At 34.4% G+C, this 15,879-nt stretch overlaps 11 protein-coding genes and 4 pseudogenes across 15 annotated transcripts, besides 1 other annotated feature; 10 read left to right on the top strand and 5 right to left on the bottom strand.

Annotated features, from left to right (window-relative positions):
• Window positions 1-15,879: part of a mobile genetic element that runs on past both edges of the window.
• TVAGG3_0186180 lies at window positions 88-1,164 on the top strand (annotated as a pseudogene). Its single transcript has one exon. A coding segment is annotated over exon 1 (1,077 nt).
• On the bottom strand, window positions 1,489-2,446 carry TVAGG3_0186170 (annotated as a pseudogene). Its single transcript has one exon. A coding segment is annotated over exon 1 (958 nt).
• On the top strand, window positions 2,473-2,580 carry TVAGG3_0186160 (uncharacterized protein; the record flags this gene model as incomplete). The annotated part of the gene is made up of 1 exon (XM_051225803.1): window positions 2,473-2,580. A coding segment is annotated over one exon (108 nt), but the record flags the coding sequence as incomplete, so codon positions are not given.
• TVAGG3_0186150 (uncharacterized protein) lies at window positions 2,883-3,035 on the top strand (the record flags this gene model as incomplete). The annotated part of the gene is made up of 1 exon (XM_051225802.1): window positions 2,883-3,035. The coding sequence occupies one exon, from the start codon at window positions 2,883-2,885 to the stop codon at window positions 3,033-3,035; it is 153 nt and encodes a 50-aa protein (XP_051110788.1).
• TVAGG3_0186140 lies at window positions 3,683-4,699 on the top strand (annotated as a pseudogene). Its single transcript has one exon. A coding segment is annotated over exon 1 (1,017 nt).
• TVAGG3_0186130 (DNA/RNA polymerases family) lies at window positions 4,967-5,818 on the top strand (the record flags this gene model as incomplete). The annotated part of the gene is made up of 1 exon (XM_051225801.1): window positions 4,967-5,818. The coding sequence occupies one exon, from the start codon at window positions 4,967-4,969 to the stop codon at window positions 5,816-5,818; it is 852 nt and encodes a 283-aa protein (XP_051110787.1).
• TVAGG3_0186120 lies at window positions 6,150-6,799 on the top strand (annotated as a pseudogene). The gene has a single exon. A coding segment is annotated over exon 1 (650 nt).
• Window positions 7,205-7,867, top strand: TVAGG3_0186110 (uncharacterized protein; the record flags this gene model as incomplete). Its single annotated transcript, XM_051225800.1, has 1 exon — window positions 7,205-7,867. The coding sequence occupies one exon, from the start codon at window positions 7,205-7,207 to the stop codon at window positions 7,865-7,867; it is 663 nt and encodes a 220-aa protein (XP_051110786.1).
• Window positions 8,136-8,703, top strand: TVAGG3_0186100 (organellar and viral DNA polymerase type B; the record flags this gene model as incomplete). Its single annotated transcript, XM_051225799.1, has 1 exon — window positions 8,136-8,703. A coding segment is annotated over one exon (568 nt), but the record flags the coding sequence as incomplete, so codon positions are not given.
• On the top strand, window positions 8,718-9,050 carry TVAGG3_0186090 (organellar and viral DNA polymerase type B; the record flags this gene model as incomplete). The annotated part of the gene is made up of 1 exon (XM_051225798.1): window positions 8,718-9,050. A coding segment is annotated over one exon (333 nt), but the record flags the coding sequence as incomplete, so codon positions are not given.
• TVAGG3_0186080 (organellar and viral DNA polymerase type B) lies at window positions 9,760-10,274 on the top strand (the record flags this gene model as incomplete). The annotated part of the gene is made up of 1 exon (XM_051225797.1): window positions 9,760-10,274. A coding segment is annotated over one exon (515 nt), but the record flags the coding sequence as incomplete, so codon positions are not given.
• TVAGG3_0186070 (protein of unknown function, DUF4106 family) lies at window positions 11,803-12,252 on the bottom strand (the record flags this gene model as incomplete). Its single annotated transcript, XM_051225796.1, has 1 exon — window positions 11,803-12,252. One exon carries the CDS (start codon window positions 12,250-12,252, stop codon window positions 11,803-11,805), a length of 450 nt encoding a protein of 149 aa, XP_051110782.1.
• Window positions 13,210-13,629, bottom strand: TVAGG3_0186060 (protein of unknown function, DUF4108 family; the record flags this gene model as incomplete). The annotated part of the gene is made up of 1 exon (XM_051225795.1): window positions 13,210-13,629. One exon carries the CDS (start codon window positions 13,627-13,629, stop codon window positions 13,210-13,212), a length of 420 nt encoding a protein of 139 aa, XP_051110781.1.
• TVAGG3_0186050 (uncharacterized protein) lies at window positions 13,665-14,900 on the bottom strand (the record flags this gene model as incomplete). The annotated part of the gene is made up of 1 exon (XM_051225794.1): window positions 13,665-14,900. The coding sequence occupies one exon, from the start codon at window positions 14,898-14,900 to the stop codon at window positions 13,665-13,667; it is 1,236 nt and encodes a 411-aa protein (XP_051110780.1).
• TVAGG3_0186040 (uncharacterized protein) lies at window positions 14,929-15,726 on the bottom strand (the record flags this gene model as incomplete). Its single annotated transcript, XM_051225793.1, has 1 exon — window positions 14,929-15,726. One exon carries the CDS (start codon window positions 15,724-15,726, stop codon window positions 14,929-14,931), a length of 798 nt encoding a protein of 265 aa, XP_051110779.1.

Genomic DNA, 15,879 nt, shown 5'->3' with positions numbered 1-15,879 from the left:
ATTAGTAAAAAGTTCATCTAATGGTTTAGTTGTAGCAACTCTTGAATTTTCTTTTTCTATTGGAAGCATATTTTATCTAGAATAAAAATGTCAAATGAAACAGCGTCTATGAGAGAAATACAACACAACCGACAACTCATTATACAAGCTCTAAATAAGAACACAACAAACTTTTCAAACTATTCTAAGATATCTGAGTCATTGAAAGAAGGAAACTTAAAACTGACATTAAACCCAATGACAGATGAGTTTCTGTTTCAAGACAATAAGAACCATACTGTCTGTATAAATCCAACAAAAGGAACTTTAAACGAGAAACCTATATCTGAACTTCTTTTGAAAGCAGATATTGACAACAAAGCTGACAAAGAATATGTCATTGAAAAAGTTCAAGAAGAACATGACAGAGCAGATGCAACATATGCAACGAAAGAACATACTCATCCTGAACTAGCAGACAAAACATATGTTGACAATAAAATGTCAAGTGAAGTGACAAGAGCTGAAAACGAATATTCTAAAAAGACTCATACACATTCTATATCTGAAATAACAGACTTAAACGTTAGCCTTGAAAATAAGGTAGATAAGGGACTTATGGCTAGTGTGTTAGTGAAGAAGGCGGATAAGGAATATGTGGATGAAAAAGATAAAGAAATTATAGAAAGGGTTGACTGGTACCATGAATGGACATCGAAGACTTTAAAAACTAAAGCCGATACAGGATGGGTTTCAGGATGTTTAGACCTTAAAGCAGATAAAACTTATGTTAACGATGAGTTAGAGAAGAAAGCAAATAAGAACCATACACATACAAGTTTTACAACTGTTGCTATAGAAAGTATTGAAGGAACGGTTGAAGAAACTGGTGGGGATGCAATATATTGTAAACCTCCTAACTTTCCACAAGGTTTAACATCGGATGACGACATAACGACGATGAGAAACATTAGATGTAAAGATGTTTATGTCATGAAGGATGAATATAATATTAAATTCACTGCTCAAGATTTATATGACAAGAAGCAGACAAAACAGAGCTTCAAACATTAAAGACAGAAATGCTTCAACATTATATCCTATAGGCTCTATTTATACGTCAATGAACTCTACCAGACCAGAAACAGTTCTGGGTTTTGGAACTTGGACTCAAATAGTTGACAGGTTTTTGTATTGTGCAAACTCTTCAAAGGAAACAGGAGGAAGTAAAACGATTTCAGGTGAAAATTTACCTGCGCACAGTCACTACATAGATTTAAGTACATCTCAAGCAGGTTGGCATAAGCATAAATTTTGGGATTGGTCAGCAATGAAAAAGGTAAAGGATATGATGTTAAAGACGACGTTCAGTTTGCTATAAATTGTTCTGGGGTGACACTCAGGGAGATGGAAACCATACACATCGCGTTTCGGATATACGCAAACAACGGGACAAAGTAAAGACTACATGCCACCTTACATGACAGTTTACGCATGGTATAGAAATGCTTAGTCGTCATTTTCAACTTCTTTAGCATATTCGTCAGGAGTTGTCTTATATTTGTTAGGAACTGTCTTTGAAAGTATACCACCTTGAACTTTGACAAGTTTGAAACGAGGTCTGACAATAGTCGTTTTATCTTCTGCTTGCAGTGTGTACATTTTGCCATGTTTGCCTAAAACTTCATAATATTCTCTTGTATACTTTCTTCTATTTTTACGAACACGAATGTGAGTACCTGTCGGGTTCCCATTGTTGTCATAGTCAATAGTATTTTCATATGGGTCGCGTTTAGGTATTTCTATTTTTACTTTGTCGCCTTTCTTAAGTTTGAAGCCCGGCATTCTTTCTTGTTTGTCTCTTTTGACTAAATTATTAAATATATAGTCTTTCTCTAAGTCAGGGTTGTTTTTCATTTCTTCGGGGGAGTGGTTTCCAAACCTTTTTGTTTACGGCTATTGTAAATATTTAAAACTTGTCTCATCTTTGCCATGGAGAAGTGTCTATATTTGTCGTCATATGAATTTCATTTGCTTCACCACCTTGTGGTTGGTTTAAGTCTCTTAACATTTTTATACAACCGTCAATGACACCAAGAGCAGAATGGTTTTGGTCGACAATGAAATATTGGTTTACATTTTTTGAACGCAGATAGTTTTTAATATCGTCTGATTTGAAAGAACTTTCACAGTCAGATGTCAGTTTTGTTGGATGGTATTTGTCAACGAATATTGTCAAAGCAGTTTTCACATCTAAAATATTTTTGGACCATAATGGTATGGCTTCACAGTATCTTGTGTTTTGACCGACAAATATTAGCCAGTATGGTGGTCCATCTTCTCTATACCTCGGAATGTTTTCCAAGATATCCATAAACCAAGCATTTGGTGTTGAACTAAAGATTTTTATCATGAGTGCTTTCTTTGTCGCTTTAGAAACATAGGGGTCCTTGTTCGGATTCGTCATTTTTATCCTATAAGAAATGGTTTATTTGGCGCATTAGCAGGAGTTGCATCCAGATTTTTGCCCGCAGTGGGAACAATAGCCAGAGGTGTATTTGGAGTTGGAAGGAAGATTTTGAGTACATTAGGTATACTTAAAGAGAAAGCACAACCTATTATACAAACTGTACAGAAAGGTTGGGATGTAGCACGAGATGCAGCAAATCTTATTCCAAATCCTGAAACAAGAGGAAAAGTTCAAGGATGGATGGACAATGTAGGAAGACAAGCAGGAAACTATTATAACAAAGCAAATGACTACTATAACCAAGCAGGACACTATATGGACCAAGGTGAAAGATTCTTTAACAGAGGATATAACCATGCACAACAGTGGGTAAACAATAACCAACCGCAACCACCTCAAACTTGGGGAATGTAAAGTTTTTTACTGAGATGAAATGAACAATACAGCATTGAGACAAATGGGTTCAAGATGGATTTGTCGACTTCCAGCAGTTACACAACGTGTTTGTCAAGTTCTTCCTATACCTCAGGAAGTTTTAGACCGACTTAAAAAACAACAACAACCAGTTGAAAACAAACCAAACTAAAATTTTTTACTGAGATGAAATGACCGAAGAAGTTGAAACGGTAGATTTGACACCAACAAACAAAAAGTTCAGAAACCATTGTCAAAACCTGTCAAAGAACTTACAGATGAAGAGAAAATTCAATAATAGAAAGTGCCAGGTCTGGAAATACAAACCCTAACTACAAAGTCACTTTTCATAGAAATGGAACGGCTAGTATCTCAAAAAAGAAACAGACTCTCACAAATAAAATATTGAAGTCTGAAGGAGCTTTCGAGACAACAGATGGAAAAGTTTACTTCACTGACCAACAGTTCATTATAGAACATCTCATTGACTTAGAGTCGAAATATTCTAAACTTTACAACAAACACAAAAAGTTGAAAGGAAAACAAAAACAAATGGCATATGATATTTATGAAGATGTTAACGACACAACTGTTCCTGCAGGTGGGGAAAAGTCAGAGGAACCGAAAAGTGACGAAAAACCGATAGAAGAAGAGAAACCAAAAACTGAAGATAAACAAAACCAAAGTTTAGTTTCCAAACTAAACCAAGTCAACCTTCATTAGCTGGTATGGGTTGGCGTCAAAGACTTATGGCAGCAGGTGGTTATGTAAAGTAAAGAAAAAAATATTTTTTATTTTTATAAAAATGCCCCATATAGAATGGATAGAAAGTCTGCTAGAATAAAAGCAGAGTTGCAAAGATATGGTTGGAAGTTTCGAAGAATTTTAAATATAGGAAGGGAAGACCCATAAAAGTCTATGACAAACTGGCTGGTCTTCGCTACGAAATGGATTTGGAAACAGCACGTGCAAATTATCCAAACAGACTAGAGAGGTTAGAAGAAGAACGTCTTATGGACATGCCTTTCGATGTTAGTGAACCTCAAGTTGAAGGACACGACGGCTTTGCCAGATTCTACTGGAAACATGACGAACAATTGCATCCTTTGAGAAGGAAAAAAGTAGTGCAGAGGATGGTCATGCTCCCATGGAAAGAACAAGATATGCATATGAAAAGTATCGTGAAGTTAGAAGTCAAATTACATCTGGTCGAACCTTTACAGTAAACTTTGACGAAGGAAAGAACAAAGAAGGCTTCATGGGTGTACTTGCTGCAATTCAAGATGGAAATAAGAAAGGATACAATCTCAGATTGACCATAACAGATTTGGATGGTCACATTTACTATGCACATGGCAATGTCACAACAGCTGCAATGCTTCTTGACGCTTTCAAGACTACAAAGAGAGACAAATGGTTGACTCCGACTCAGACATTTTGAATGCAATTGAAGGAATTGCAAGTGTCAAGTTCGAATGGTACCAACCTAACCCTCAAGCAGTCAGACAACATGCTGGATACTTCCCCTTCATAAATAAGTCTGACATTGACTTGACAAGGTATGGAATTTACAATTCAATTGAAACAATTGTCAACGAACCTTGCATTCTTACATGTCTCAGGAACTCTGGTCTTGTTACAGATGAGAAGATGAAGTATCTTGAGTCATGTGTGAAGACAAGGTACATTCTCAGAGGTCAATTGGCAAAAATTGCACCGTTGGCAAATGTCAATATCCGAGTCAACATACCTACAGCTAAAGGTTCTTCACATGACGACTATGTTGTTGAGTTCAATTTACCATGGTTGAAGATTGCAATTGTCCACAACCACTTCATGTTGAACGAAAGTCTTACAAACCCATTGTTCGGAAAAGGCAAGTGCAACATTGTCAGAGCTGTAAACATTCTTTTCGAGAAAGGTTTGTTGGAACCAATTCCAGATGACAAGCTGACAGAAACTTTTGTACCAAAAGACGAAACAAACTTTTCATTGTTAGCAAGACCAAAAGTTGTTCCAGACAAAGTTCTAGTACAAAAGAAGTACACAATTCCACAAGGAGTTGGATTGTTCGGATACCAACCTGAACCAGAAGAACTTCCAATGAGGTTGCAAGAACTTCAAGATGCTATAAACAAACTTCCATTGAGACATCCAATTGACGTCAAATTGTATTGGAGAGCATCTGAGTTAGGTCAGAAGGTTTTATATGAAACAGGTTGCTTCGACGATGTTTATGAGATAACAGGAGAAGTTTCTCAGAAGATAAGAGACTCACTTGAATTTCCACAAACTGGACCAATTGGTTGCGACAAGTTCGACTCAGATGAAAAGATATACTATGTCGACCTTAACGCTGCATACATGAGGTTTGTCCAATATATTCCGACTGGAATTCCAAACGAAGATGGTGAGTTTCCGGGAAGGAACTATACAGTTGGAAAAGTCATACAACAACTGTATGATATTAGGAAAGCTTCAAACCCCAAACTTGCAATGACACTCAAATTGCTTATGAATTCGACATGGGGATATTCCATTAAGAAACCTCAAGAGATGAAGAGTAAACATTATGAGAAGGTCGACAACTTTGTTGAAAGGTTTTCTCCTTTTGTTTTGAAGTACGAATTCACTCAAGGTCAAAGTGGCTTAGTAACCACATTAAAACCTATTGTCGAACATTGGTCTTACCCTCAGTTCGCAAAGGCAGTCCTTGACAACTACAACAAATTCTTCTCCGAAGTCAAATCCAAAGTGAAGGTTTACTATGAGAACATTGACGCACTCATGACGAACGAAGAAGGGTACAACAAACTCATTGAAATGGGCATGGTCGGTGAAAAGATGGGCTGTTTTAAGCTAGATAAGGTATTTTCCGAAGTTCATGTCCTCTCCAAGCGTAAGTACTGGGGCATACTTGAAGACGGCACAGAAATAAAACATTGCATGAAATAAAAAATTTTTATTCGAAATGTACGCTGAGTTTGTTGGAGACGACCGTTGGGAAACTTGTTTGTTAGATGAGAAATATGAAATGGCATACTATTTTAAAACAATATATTTTTACATATATTAAATGCTTCAGGTTGAAAAACAAAGAACAAAAGTAGTAGATACAAAACCGTTAGACTATATCTTTACAAATGCTGGTAGGACAATATCAGATGAAGAAATTTCATCCCGAATATACAGGTTTGACTATCCAATTCGTTGGCTTCAAAGTCCTTCAGATGCAAAGGCAATAGGATTTAGAAGAGTTTTGTTTTCAAAAAGAACTAACGCATTTATGTTCGCAGTATATTTTCATGGGCAGTATAAAGATTCTGATGGTCTAATAGACAAATTTGACGAAATGAGAATCTTTACAGTTCGTTCAGACGAAAGTCTTGAGAAAACTCTAAATGACTTTCAAACTCAAATGAACAAATATTATTGGGAATTTCAAGAAAAATACGACTCTTTACTAAATGGAACATACTATCTGAAACTAGAATATGACAAGATGAACTCCACCGTTTCATTTCAAAAGATTGAAATTAACCCTCCAAGAGATACACAGTTTTTATTTTGGGAAGTAGACAAACGTTCTTGGCACAATTTCTTCGGTTACTAAACCAGAACGAACCATTACCACCAGATGGTCCATTTAAATTTATACTTCCACCAGCAAATTTGACAGTTTATAGAAACGTGTTTGACCCTCAAAATGTTATGTGTCATGCAAGTTTCAGTTCAAGCAACAATAGTTTTCTATGTATTGGTAAGGACTTTTATGACTTTGCTTCTAAATTCTACGAACCACCTAGTAACAGTTTCTCTGACTTTCAAGTTTGGTTCACAACAAATGGTGTGCAACATATTATTCCATTGTACTATGACTTTTATCTCGAATTGTCTTTCATATATAACTACGGAAAAGTGCTGAAAAAGTATTGAAAAATATATTTTAGGGTAGAAGGTTAGATCTAACCTCTTTTCTAACCTGTTTTCTACCCTCTTGAATTTGTCATGAATTTTATACAGAAAACATAGCACAAAAATAATGTTTAGGGTAGAAGGTGAGATCTCACCTGTTTTCTCACCTCTTTTCTCACCTCTTGAATTTTCATGAATTTTATACAGAAAATGCTTGTTTTGAGGTCGAGCCACTTTTGGCTCCACCGTATTCTTTCAACCAAAACTCATGAATTCAGCAAAAATATAATTTAGGGTAGAAGGTTAGATCTAACCTCTTTTCTACCCTCATTTCTACCCTCTTGAATTTTCATGAATTTTCCCGAAATAAAAAATAAAGTTAGTTTTATTTTTTTATTTTTTTTTATTTTGTATGTAAGGACAGATATGTCAGTCGAAGCAAAAACATTCACGAACAAATATAATGGCGAAACATTCACGAAAGGCACTTATAACGGTATTGAAGTCTTACGTAGAGACAAGGATGGTTATATAAATGCAACAAATATGTGTCAGCAGTTTAGGAAAGACTTTAGAAAGTTGTTGGAAAATAAGTCCTGGGAAGAGTATTATAAGGCATTTTGTGAAGAATATAGCAACCGCCGGAATTCAGACGGTTGCTTTTTATACAAAATTCATGCCGGAATTCCTGATGAAATCAAACAGGTTAGAGGAACGTATGTAGACCCAAGACTTATAAACTATATAGCAATGTGGGCTTCTCCAAAATATTGCATAGCAGTTGGAAAAATTATGGACTCCATAGACAAGAAAGTTCATGAGAAGTTAGATGAAGAAGAACTTGAAGATACAGTAGAAAATGCAAAACATTTGTTCGAACAAGAAGTTAGAAAAATGTGCGAAAAACAATTAGAACATGAACGTGAGATATGTTATGGTTATAGAGACTCTCCATACGAACTAGACCAATGGGAACAAGAAGATTTAAAGAGAGAATTTAGAGAATATGAACTCGCTAAGATAGCATTTGAAGCTGCAGAAAAGAAGTTAAAAGTTTGGGGTCGTTTTGTAAAAAAATATTGTGAGTAAATGAACCATTTATTTTTATTGAATTCAGCAAAAATAATGTTTAGGGTAGAAGGTTAGATCTAACCTCTTTTCTACCCTCTTTTCTACCCTCTTGAATTTTCCCGAAAATCATGAAATTTACACCAAAAAATAATGTTTAGGGTAGAAGGTTAGATCTAACCTCTTTTCTAACCTCTTTTCTACCCTCTTGAATTTTCATGAATTTTCCCGAAATAAAAAATAAAGTTAGTTTTTTTAAAAAAATATTTTTTATTTTTATTGTAAGAACATGTTAGCAACAACAGCACCAAACTCTTTAGTCATGAATCCAACATCTATGTTAGTAGAGATGAAAAGCTTCATTCCTTCTTCATATACTTTCGAAACAAAAATCCAGAAGATAAAGCAAGAACTGTTAACAAGTAATTTAGACTGTAGTGCGAAAGATGAAACAAATGAACAGTATCTTTATGAAATGCAGGACATTATTGACCATTTGCCTAAACTACCTGAAATCCAACAACAAAAACTCACTATTCCTGAATTCGACGAAATTGAAGTCAAAGCAACTGACTCAGTAGAAATAAAGAAGTTCATTCGTAAGGTAAATTCTGAGTTTCTAGGATTTCATTGCAACCATAAGGTTATGGACAAAGATTGCGACATGGTATATAAGAATGTTTCTGACATATATAAATCCGGGGAGTTTAAGACCTACGACAACTTTGTTTCGTTAGTTGCTGAATGTGTATGGCAGATAAGAGATAAAGATAGAAGAGGGAAGGTATGGAACAAACAGATAAAACCAGCAGCTTTTGAGATGAAGAGAGCAATTGACGCTTTAGTTGTTTTAGCTGGTAAGGTTTCAGAATATAACGCAAAGATGAATCCGCAATGTTCTAAATGTAAAGCAGCAATGAGGAGATATAACTACTCCGTCAAAGAGATAGAACGTATGAGAAACGACTATGCAGACTTAAAGAAAGAAGCAGAAAAACCAGCAGAAGATAAAATGGACATGTTAGAATTTTTGAACAAAAACTATCCAACAGCAGAAGATTTCCTTCTATCTGACGTCAAGAAGAAGTATAAAGAAACTTTCGGTATCGTTAAAACATTCGATATCCTCAGCGAAGAAATAGAAGCTACAAAACTGTTTAGAGTCTCACGAATTCATAACGTTTACCATGTAAAACGCTTATAAAATAACTGGGGTAGAAAAGAGGTTAGAAAAGAGGTTAGATCTAACCTTCTACCCTAAACATTATTTTTGCTGAATTCAGCACAAAATTCTGAGTAAAATAATTTTTAGGGCTTGTGTCAAACCGTTGAGTTTTCACAAAATTTAAAAAATAACGTTTACCATGTAAAACGCTTATAAAATAACTGGGGTAGAAAAGAGGGTAGAAAGGAGGTTAGATCTAACCTTCTACCCTAAACATTATTTTTGGGTCATTTACACTCATTACGAAGAAGTCTTGACAAAACATTTACGATGAAATCATGACAAATTCAAGAGGGTAGAAAAGAGGTTAGAAAAGAGGTTAGATCTAACCTTCTACCCTAAACATTATTTTTGCTGAAAAAATGACCAAATTTCATTATATAACTGTTATTTTTTTACGAAGAGAACTTTTGCACTTCGTCAAAAAAATCCCTGAAATCATATCTTTTATACAAGATAGAAAATCTTACTCGCCAAAACTCTATGAAAATCATGAAGAACAGCGAGTAGGTAAGAAATCCTGGTCGCCTAAAACTCATGAAAATCAGTGAAGAACAGCGAAGAACAGCGAGTAGGTAAGAAATCCTGGTCGCCTAAAACTCATGAAAATCATGAATTTCCTTAAGACAGAAAAAATAAAGTTAGTTTTTTATAAAATATTTTTTTTATTTTGTATGTAAGAACAGAAATGACAAACACTGAGTTTGAAACAGTTAAAAAGATAGACAATAACACTAAATTGGTTAGAATTGGTGATTTAAACGTAAGATACTCAAAGAAATACAACAAATATTCTTTGTCAGACATTATATCTCCATTTGGAAAGAAAACATCCCACGACTGGGTTAGAACTGCTTCTAGTCAGAAAATTTTGACAAGAAATCCTGAGCTTATGATATCGGTAAGATTCTATGGAACTACAGCATATCTTATAGACAAAAGTCTTATACCAATAGTTTTGTTATGGTTAGACCCAGTTGTTGGATATAACTTCATAACATATGGTTCATTCGATACGGAACGTTGCAGTGAAGGCTTACTTTACATCGTTCAGAAACCGAAGGACTTCAATACAAAGAGATATAAGATAGGAAGAACATATAATATAACTCAAAGATATGACAGTACAGTCAATAGAGTCAAGGTTGTGTTCGTTAACGATATGAGAGCTGCTGAAACAGAACTACTTGAAAAGTTTGAGAAAATGTATGGTGCTCCCACGAAAGGTAAAGAAACGTTTGAAGTAGATGAGATAGATAAAGCTATAAAATTATTTGACGAAGTTGCTGAAAAATACATGTAAAGCGTTTATTTTTGGTCTTTTGTGAAAGTCAGAAAATAAAGTTAGTTTTATTTTTATTTATTTTTTTATTTTGTATGTAAGGACAGATATGTCAACAACAGAGAACACAACAACAGTTATAGTCCATGAAGCTATAAATGAAGAATATGAGTACATACAGTTTAACAAACAACTCCGTCTCATTCGTTCGGTCAAAGACGATATGTACCAAATGCAAAGTATTTTGAATGCTCTTCGTTCTACAAAGCAAGCATATCATTGGTTTGAAAACCAACAGACAAAAGAACTTTTAGAAGAATTTCCTCATATGTTTGCTTCCCTCGGAAAACCGAGGAATGAGATTCCGTATGAAAATCGCAAGAATTTGGCTCCTTGTTTGAAAGGATATTATGTACATAGACTTCTTGTAAATGCTGTTGCAATGTGGGCTTCACCTCGTTACGCTTGTTATATTTTCATGATGTTAGATGAAATTCATAGACAAGAACGTGAAGAGATGGAAAAGAAACTTCAAGCAAAAAATGAAGTCATTGAAGCAAAAGACAAAAGCATTCAGAAAAGAATACCACGTTCGGTACCAAAAGGAAAGGAAAAGAACTATAAGTATATGATTTATACTGAAGAGATGGAAAATGAAGAAGATAAAGATATGGTTATGTTGCATTTAGTCAGAAGAAACAACAAAAGCTTTTACGACCTTGCTAAGATTTACAAATCTGACAGAAATTGGTTCTATCGCGAAAACTTACCGATTTCAATGACACCGAATGAAGATGTGAAACAAATAGTTCAAGATACGTTACCTCAAACACACTATGATATGAAAGGTTGTACAATACTTACCTTCAAAGAAGATTTGCCATTGTTAAAGGAAAAAATAACAGAGTATTTTGACAACTTCAAACAAGCAGAGTAAATGAACTCTTTATTTTTCAAGCTTGACTTCAGATGGCTCAGGTAGCTCTAGATGGTAAATTGGCTTGTCAAATCCTTCTGGCATTCCGAGTCCTTCCTTCCGACAGAAAAAGTTTTTCCCGACAACTGGAAAAAGTTCTTCCTTCCAACAAGAAAAAATTTTCCATCCGACAAGAAAAAGTTCTTCCTTCCAACAAGAAAAAATTTTCCATCCGACAAGAAAAAATTTTCCAGTTGTCCGTCCGTAAACCATTCAAATTTTCGAAAATTGAGAACTTTTTGGTCGAACTTCAGAAAAAAATTTTCCATCCGACAGGAAAAATTTTTCCATCCGACAGGAAAAAAATTTTCCTTCCAACAGGAAAAGTTCTTCCTTCCAACAGGAAAAGTTCTTCCTTCCGACAGGACACAAACGGATGACTGACGTTCCTCTTCCTGAATGCCTTCCAAAGCCAGAAGAACCGACAGCCCCAGCACCACAACAGACTTACTAAGACTAAACACTTACATTTTTCAAGCTTGACTTTTTACAATTTGAACTTTGTTTGCGTAGATATGAATTCTGAAAGAAGTATGAGGGTCTTGTATGACTTTGTACTTCTCCCATAGTTCATGTCTGTCAAACTTACCTGCCATGGACTCTTTCATAAGTTCCATGAAATCGTCTTCGGACAATCCGGGGAAAAGTATAATGTCAGTAAGTATTCTCTTTACATCCTTACTTAAACTCTTTGCTGTCTGTACACAAATGACAACTGAGATGTTAAAGTGCCTAAGTTTCTTAAGAATTCGACACATATCTTGTTCTCTATTCTTTAACAAAGGATGAGAGGCGAAATCATCTAAGATAAGAAGACATCTATGAGGGTAAGTCTTCCAATCGTAAGATTGCAATTTCTTCGAAATGTATTCTATCTCTTTCTGTTTGTTTCTGAAGTGTTTCTTCTCTAATATTCTCTGCATTTCCTCATTTGGGTCTTTGAACTTAGAATTTATATACTCATTTATAGCATTATACTTCAAAACTCTTCTTTGGTACTTCTTTATCCAATCTAACAACTCAGTATCCTTTATACATACTAACTTAGACTTCTTTATAATATCTTTGAACGAATTGACGGTTTGGTCAAATTGACCAGAAGTACTACAAATAACAACTAACTCATAGAATGGGTTCTTCTCATCTAGTTCTTGTTGTTGTGCAGCCATTTTAAGATAAGTGAAAGTCTTACCCGACCCAGGTGGTGCAATTAGACCTGTTATACCATTCTGAGCAAATAAGAACTTGTCATGTATGGGTTTTATCTGAGCATTTTCTAACTTCCTCTTGTTCTTATTTAAAACATTCTCAAATTTCTTGTCAATGTCAGCAAACTTTTTTTCTAACATATTTTTAGAAAAATTAAAATTTTTATCTTTTAGAAAATGTCTAGCGATTTCGCTATCTATATTCGAGACAAACTTTTTGACAGCAAAACATCTGTCGACCATAAAATCTTACATAGTGTAAACAAGAAAGGTGAATTTGTTCTAAAGTTCTGTTTCTGGGAATATGACAAGAACCATAAAACATTAAGCAGAGCAGTCTTAAAATTTGTCAATGACAGACTTTTGACAGAGATGACGCCTCTTGGAGAGATGAAGTCCAACAAAACTTCTTAGAATGCAAAGAAGACACATGCGCTGTTCTTGAAGATGAAATAAAAAACAGAATAGATGAGCTATTAAAGGACAAAGAACTTTTACATAAATATGGTTGCGCCAAATTTGACATAACTCCACCAGAGAAGAAGAAGAAGAGAGAAAAGAAAGAAAAGAAAGTAGAAGAGAAGAAAGAAAAGAAAGTAGAAGAAGAGAAGAAAGAACCTGAACCAGTTCCAGAGAAAAAGAAATTTGACATGTAAAAATAAAATTTTATTTTTAGAACATTTCTGGGTCAATGTCAATGTTCTCTTCCTCTTTAGGAGTAAACACTGGCTTAGACTCTAAAATCTTTTTACCCAATTTACCTTGAACTTCAACTATCTTAGACTCATAATATTCATAGTCGTCTGCTTTCTTTGGTTCATAAGGTATAACAAGTTTGTATGCTTTGCCTTCTTTAAGGTTTGAGAACCTTCTGTCAAAATTTTCTTTGACTGCTAACAAACCTTCTATGTCTAAGTCTTCAAATTTCGCACCATTTTTAGTCACAATAGCAAACTTAACTGGTTCGATGTTCCAAACTTTGCTGAATGAAGACTTTTCAAAATGGTAGAAGTAAACATTCAAATATGTGAATGGGTCTAGTTCTTCTTTAAGTCCTGACATGTACTTGTTTACTGAGATGAATTTTGCCATCTTTTCTATCGGATAAAAAAATATTTTTTTTAAATTTACTCATAAAAATTTTTCTTTGTATATACACCATTCTGTACGTCTAAAAGACTTTTGACATTTGCCAAGAATGTTCGTTTAGACGCTGTCATATAACCATATTCTTGACAATATTGTTTATACGAATCGTACAATGACCTTTCATCTAATGACACAAAGTCAGTTTCATCTATGAACAGTTCATATACACTCTTGTTTGCTTCTAACAATGTTTGTCTCTCTTCGGTATGTGGAATTTGTCTTGGATTGAACTTAGAAATATCTAATGTCATGAAATATGAGAACAAGTGGTTGTAAAAGTCAGATGTCAAAGTTTCTGCTAAGTCGTCAAAATATTCTGTATCTTGCATATGAGCTTCTGACGTTCTGACAACTACATATCTTCTGTCAGAACTTTCTAACTTCATCGGAACAGCATTGTTTGAAACCATAATGAAGTTTGCAACATTTTCACAAACTCTTGAGTCTTTATACTTTCTTTCAACAACACCAACTTTGTCTGTTATAAGACTCTTCAAAGCATCTGAGTTCAAAACTTTTGTTGTATCTATACTTTGAAGTTCATTGCAAACTATAAGTTTCATATTCTCTATTGAGGAGTTAAATTTACCGCAGATGTTTTCTAAGTTTGTCATATTAGGGTTCGAATAGCCCTCTAACAGTTTGCACAAAATATCTGTAAAGAATGTGTTCTTACCTGTTCCTTGTTTTCCAATTATAATGAGAGCAGTTTCATTTTTAGCACTTGGATGTTGTAAGATGTTTGCAAACCAACATAAGATATACTCATAAACCTTTTCGTTTCCATTGCATATAATTTCTTTGACATGGTCTAACCAAGCTTCTATAATATTTTCTTTCCATTCTACTTGTTCGTATTTATATCCAGTGAAGATAGAATAGAAGTTTGGAGAAGGTGTATAGAACTTTATACCTCGAACTGAAAAATCTTCTAACTTTGACAATAAGATATCCCAAGCATCTAACATCTTCATGCCAACTTGTACGACTTTTATTTTCTTAAGTTTCTGTCTACATTCTTGTTCTGAAACTATTGTTGCTCTTGGTTTGTTAAAGACAACATCCCATTCTTTCATGACATAACATTCTGGGGCAGAGTCAACATAAATGACTAAACGTTTCAAATTCTCGACTGCTTTGTTATAGTCTCGAAATGGACACATATTTCTGAATGCTTGGAAGTCATAAAAATCTGAAACATCTATTCTGTACATTTTTATAAAAATAAAAAAAATATTTTTTTTATTCTTGACTTTGTTGTTCCATTTGTTGCATTTGTTGTTCTTGAGCTATTTGTTGTTGAAGTTGTTCTTGTAATACAATACTTTCACCAGTTGCATCTTCCAATTCGAAACTTTCTGCCGTCATTGACAAATACATAGGACATAAAAGTTTTACAGGAACAAAGTTTGCGTCAACTAATGTCAACGTTATACTTGCCAAAGTGTTTGAGTTCACTAAGGTTGAAAATTCTGCATTCGAATGAACAATAGGCAAACCAGCAGAGAAAGTATTGTTTATACGCATAAGTATCTTTTGGTCATAATAGTTTCTGTCGACATTCGAATAACACTTTGAACCTAAGTTTGAAACAATATATAAGATTGGTGTGCTTAATGTCAATGGAATAGACATTCCTTGTATGACACCTTTTCCTGTTATAGGAAACTGTTGGTAGTAAAAACCAGAAATAAGTTTTGTATTATAGCTCATATTGTTTATAGTAAACTCAGTCGGACATCCAAACATAATGAAACCTGCTCTAGTTGCAGCACATGTTACACCCGTCCTTAAAGTATTAAATAAGTCAACAAAACCTGTTGGTGGTATATCTGAGTAAGTATCTTCAAAGGAATATTTTTTACCATTCACAACAATAAAGTCTTCTGGTGTCAAAAGAGCAAAACAGGCTTTAGTCGTCATTGTGTTTAAAGTTAGTTTACAATACCGTCCTTGAGGACTTTGTAAGTTTGTTGTTATAGAATTATATGACTCAGGGTTTTTAGTCGTAATAGTATAAACCATTATATCTTCTGCCATTTATATATATTTAAAAGTTTTTCTGAAAGTGGAGAAGAACTTCATCTAAACTTTCACATGGCGTTTCTTGAAGTTCTCTGTCTAAGAAGTTCAAATATTTTGTAAAGACATAGAACTTTCCTTTGTCTACACGAACAAACAAAACAGGGTCTT

Source organism: Trichomonas vaginalis, chromosome IV, assembly GCF_026262505.1.
Source record: "Trichomonas vaginalis G3 chromosome IV, whole genome shotgun sequence".
Classification (NCBI taxonomy): Eukaryota; Parabasalia; order Trichomonadida; family Trichomonadidae; genus Trichomonas; species Trichomonas vaginalis.
Note: the sequence above shows the minus strand (reverse complement) of the source record. Positions and strands in the feature narration are given on the sequence as shown.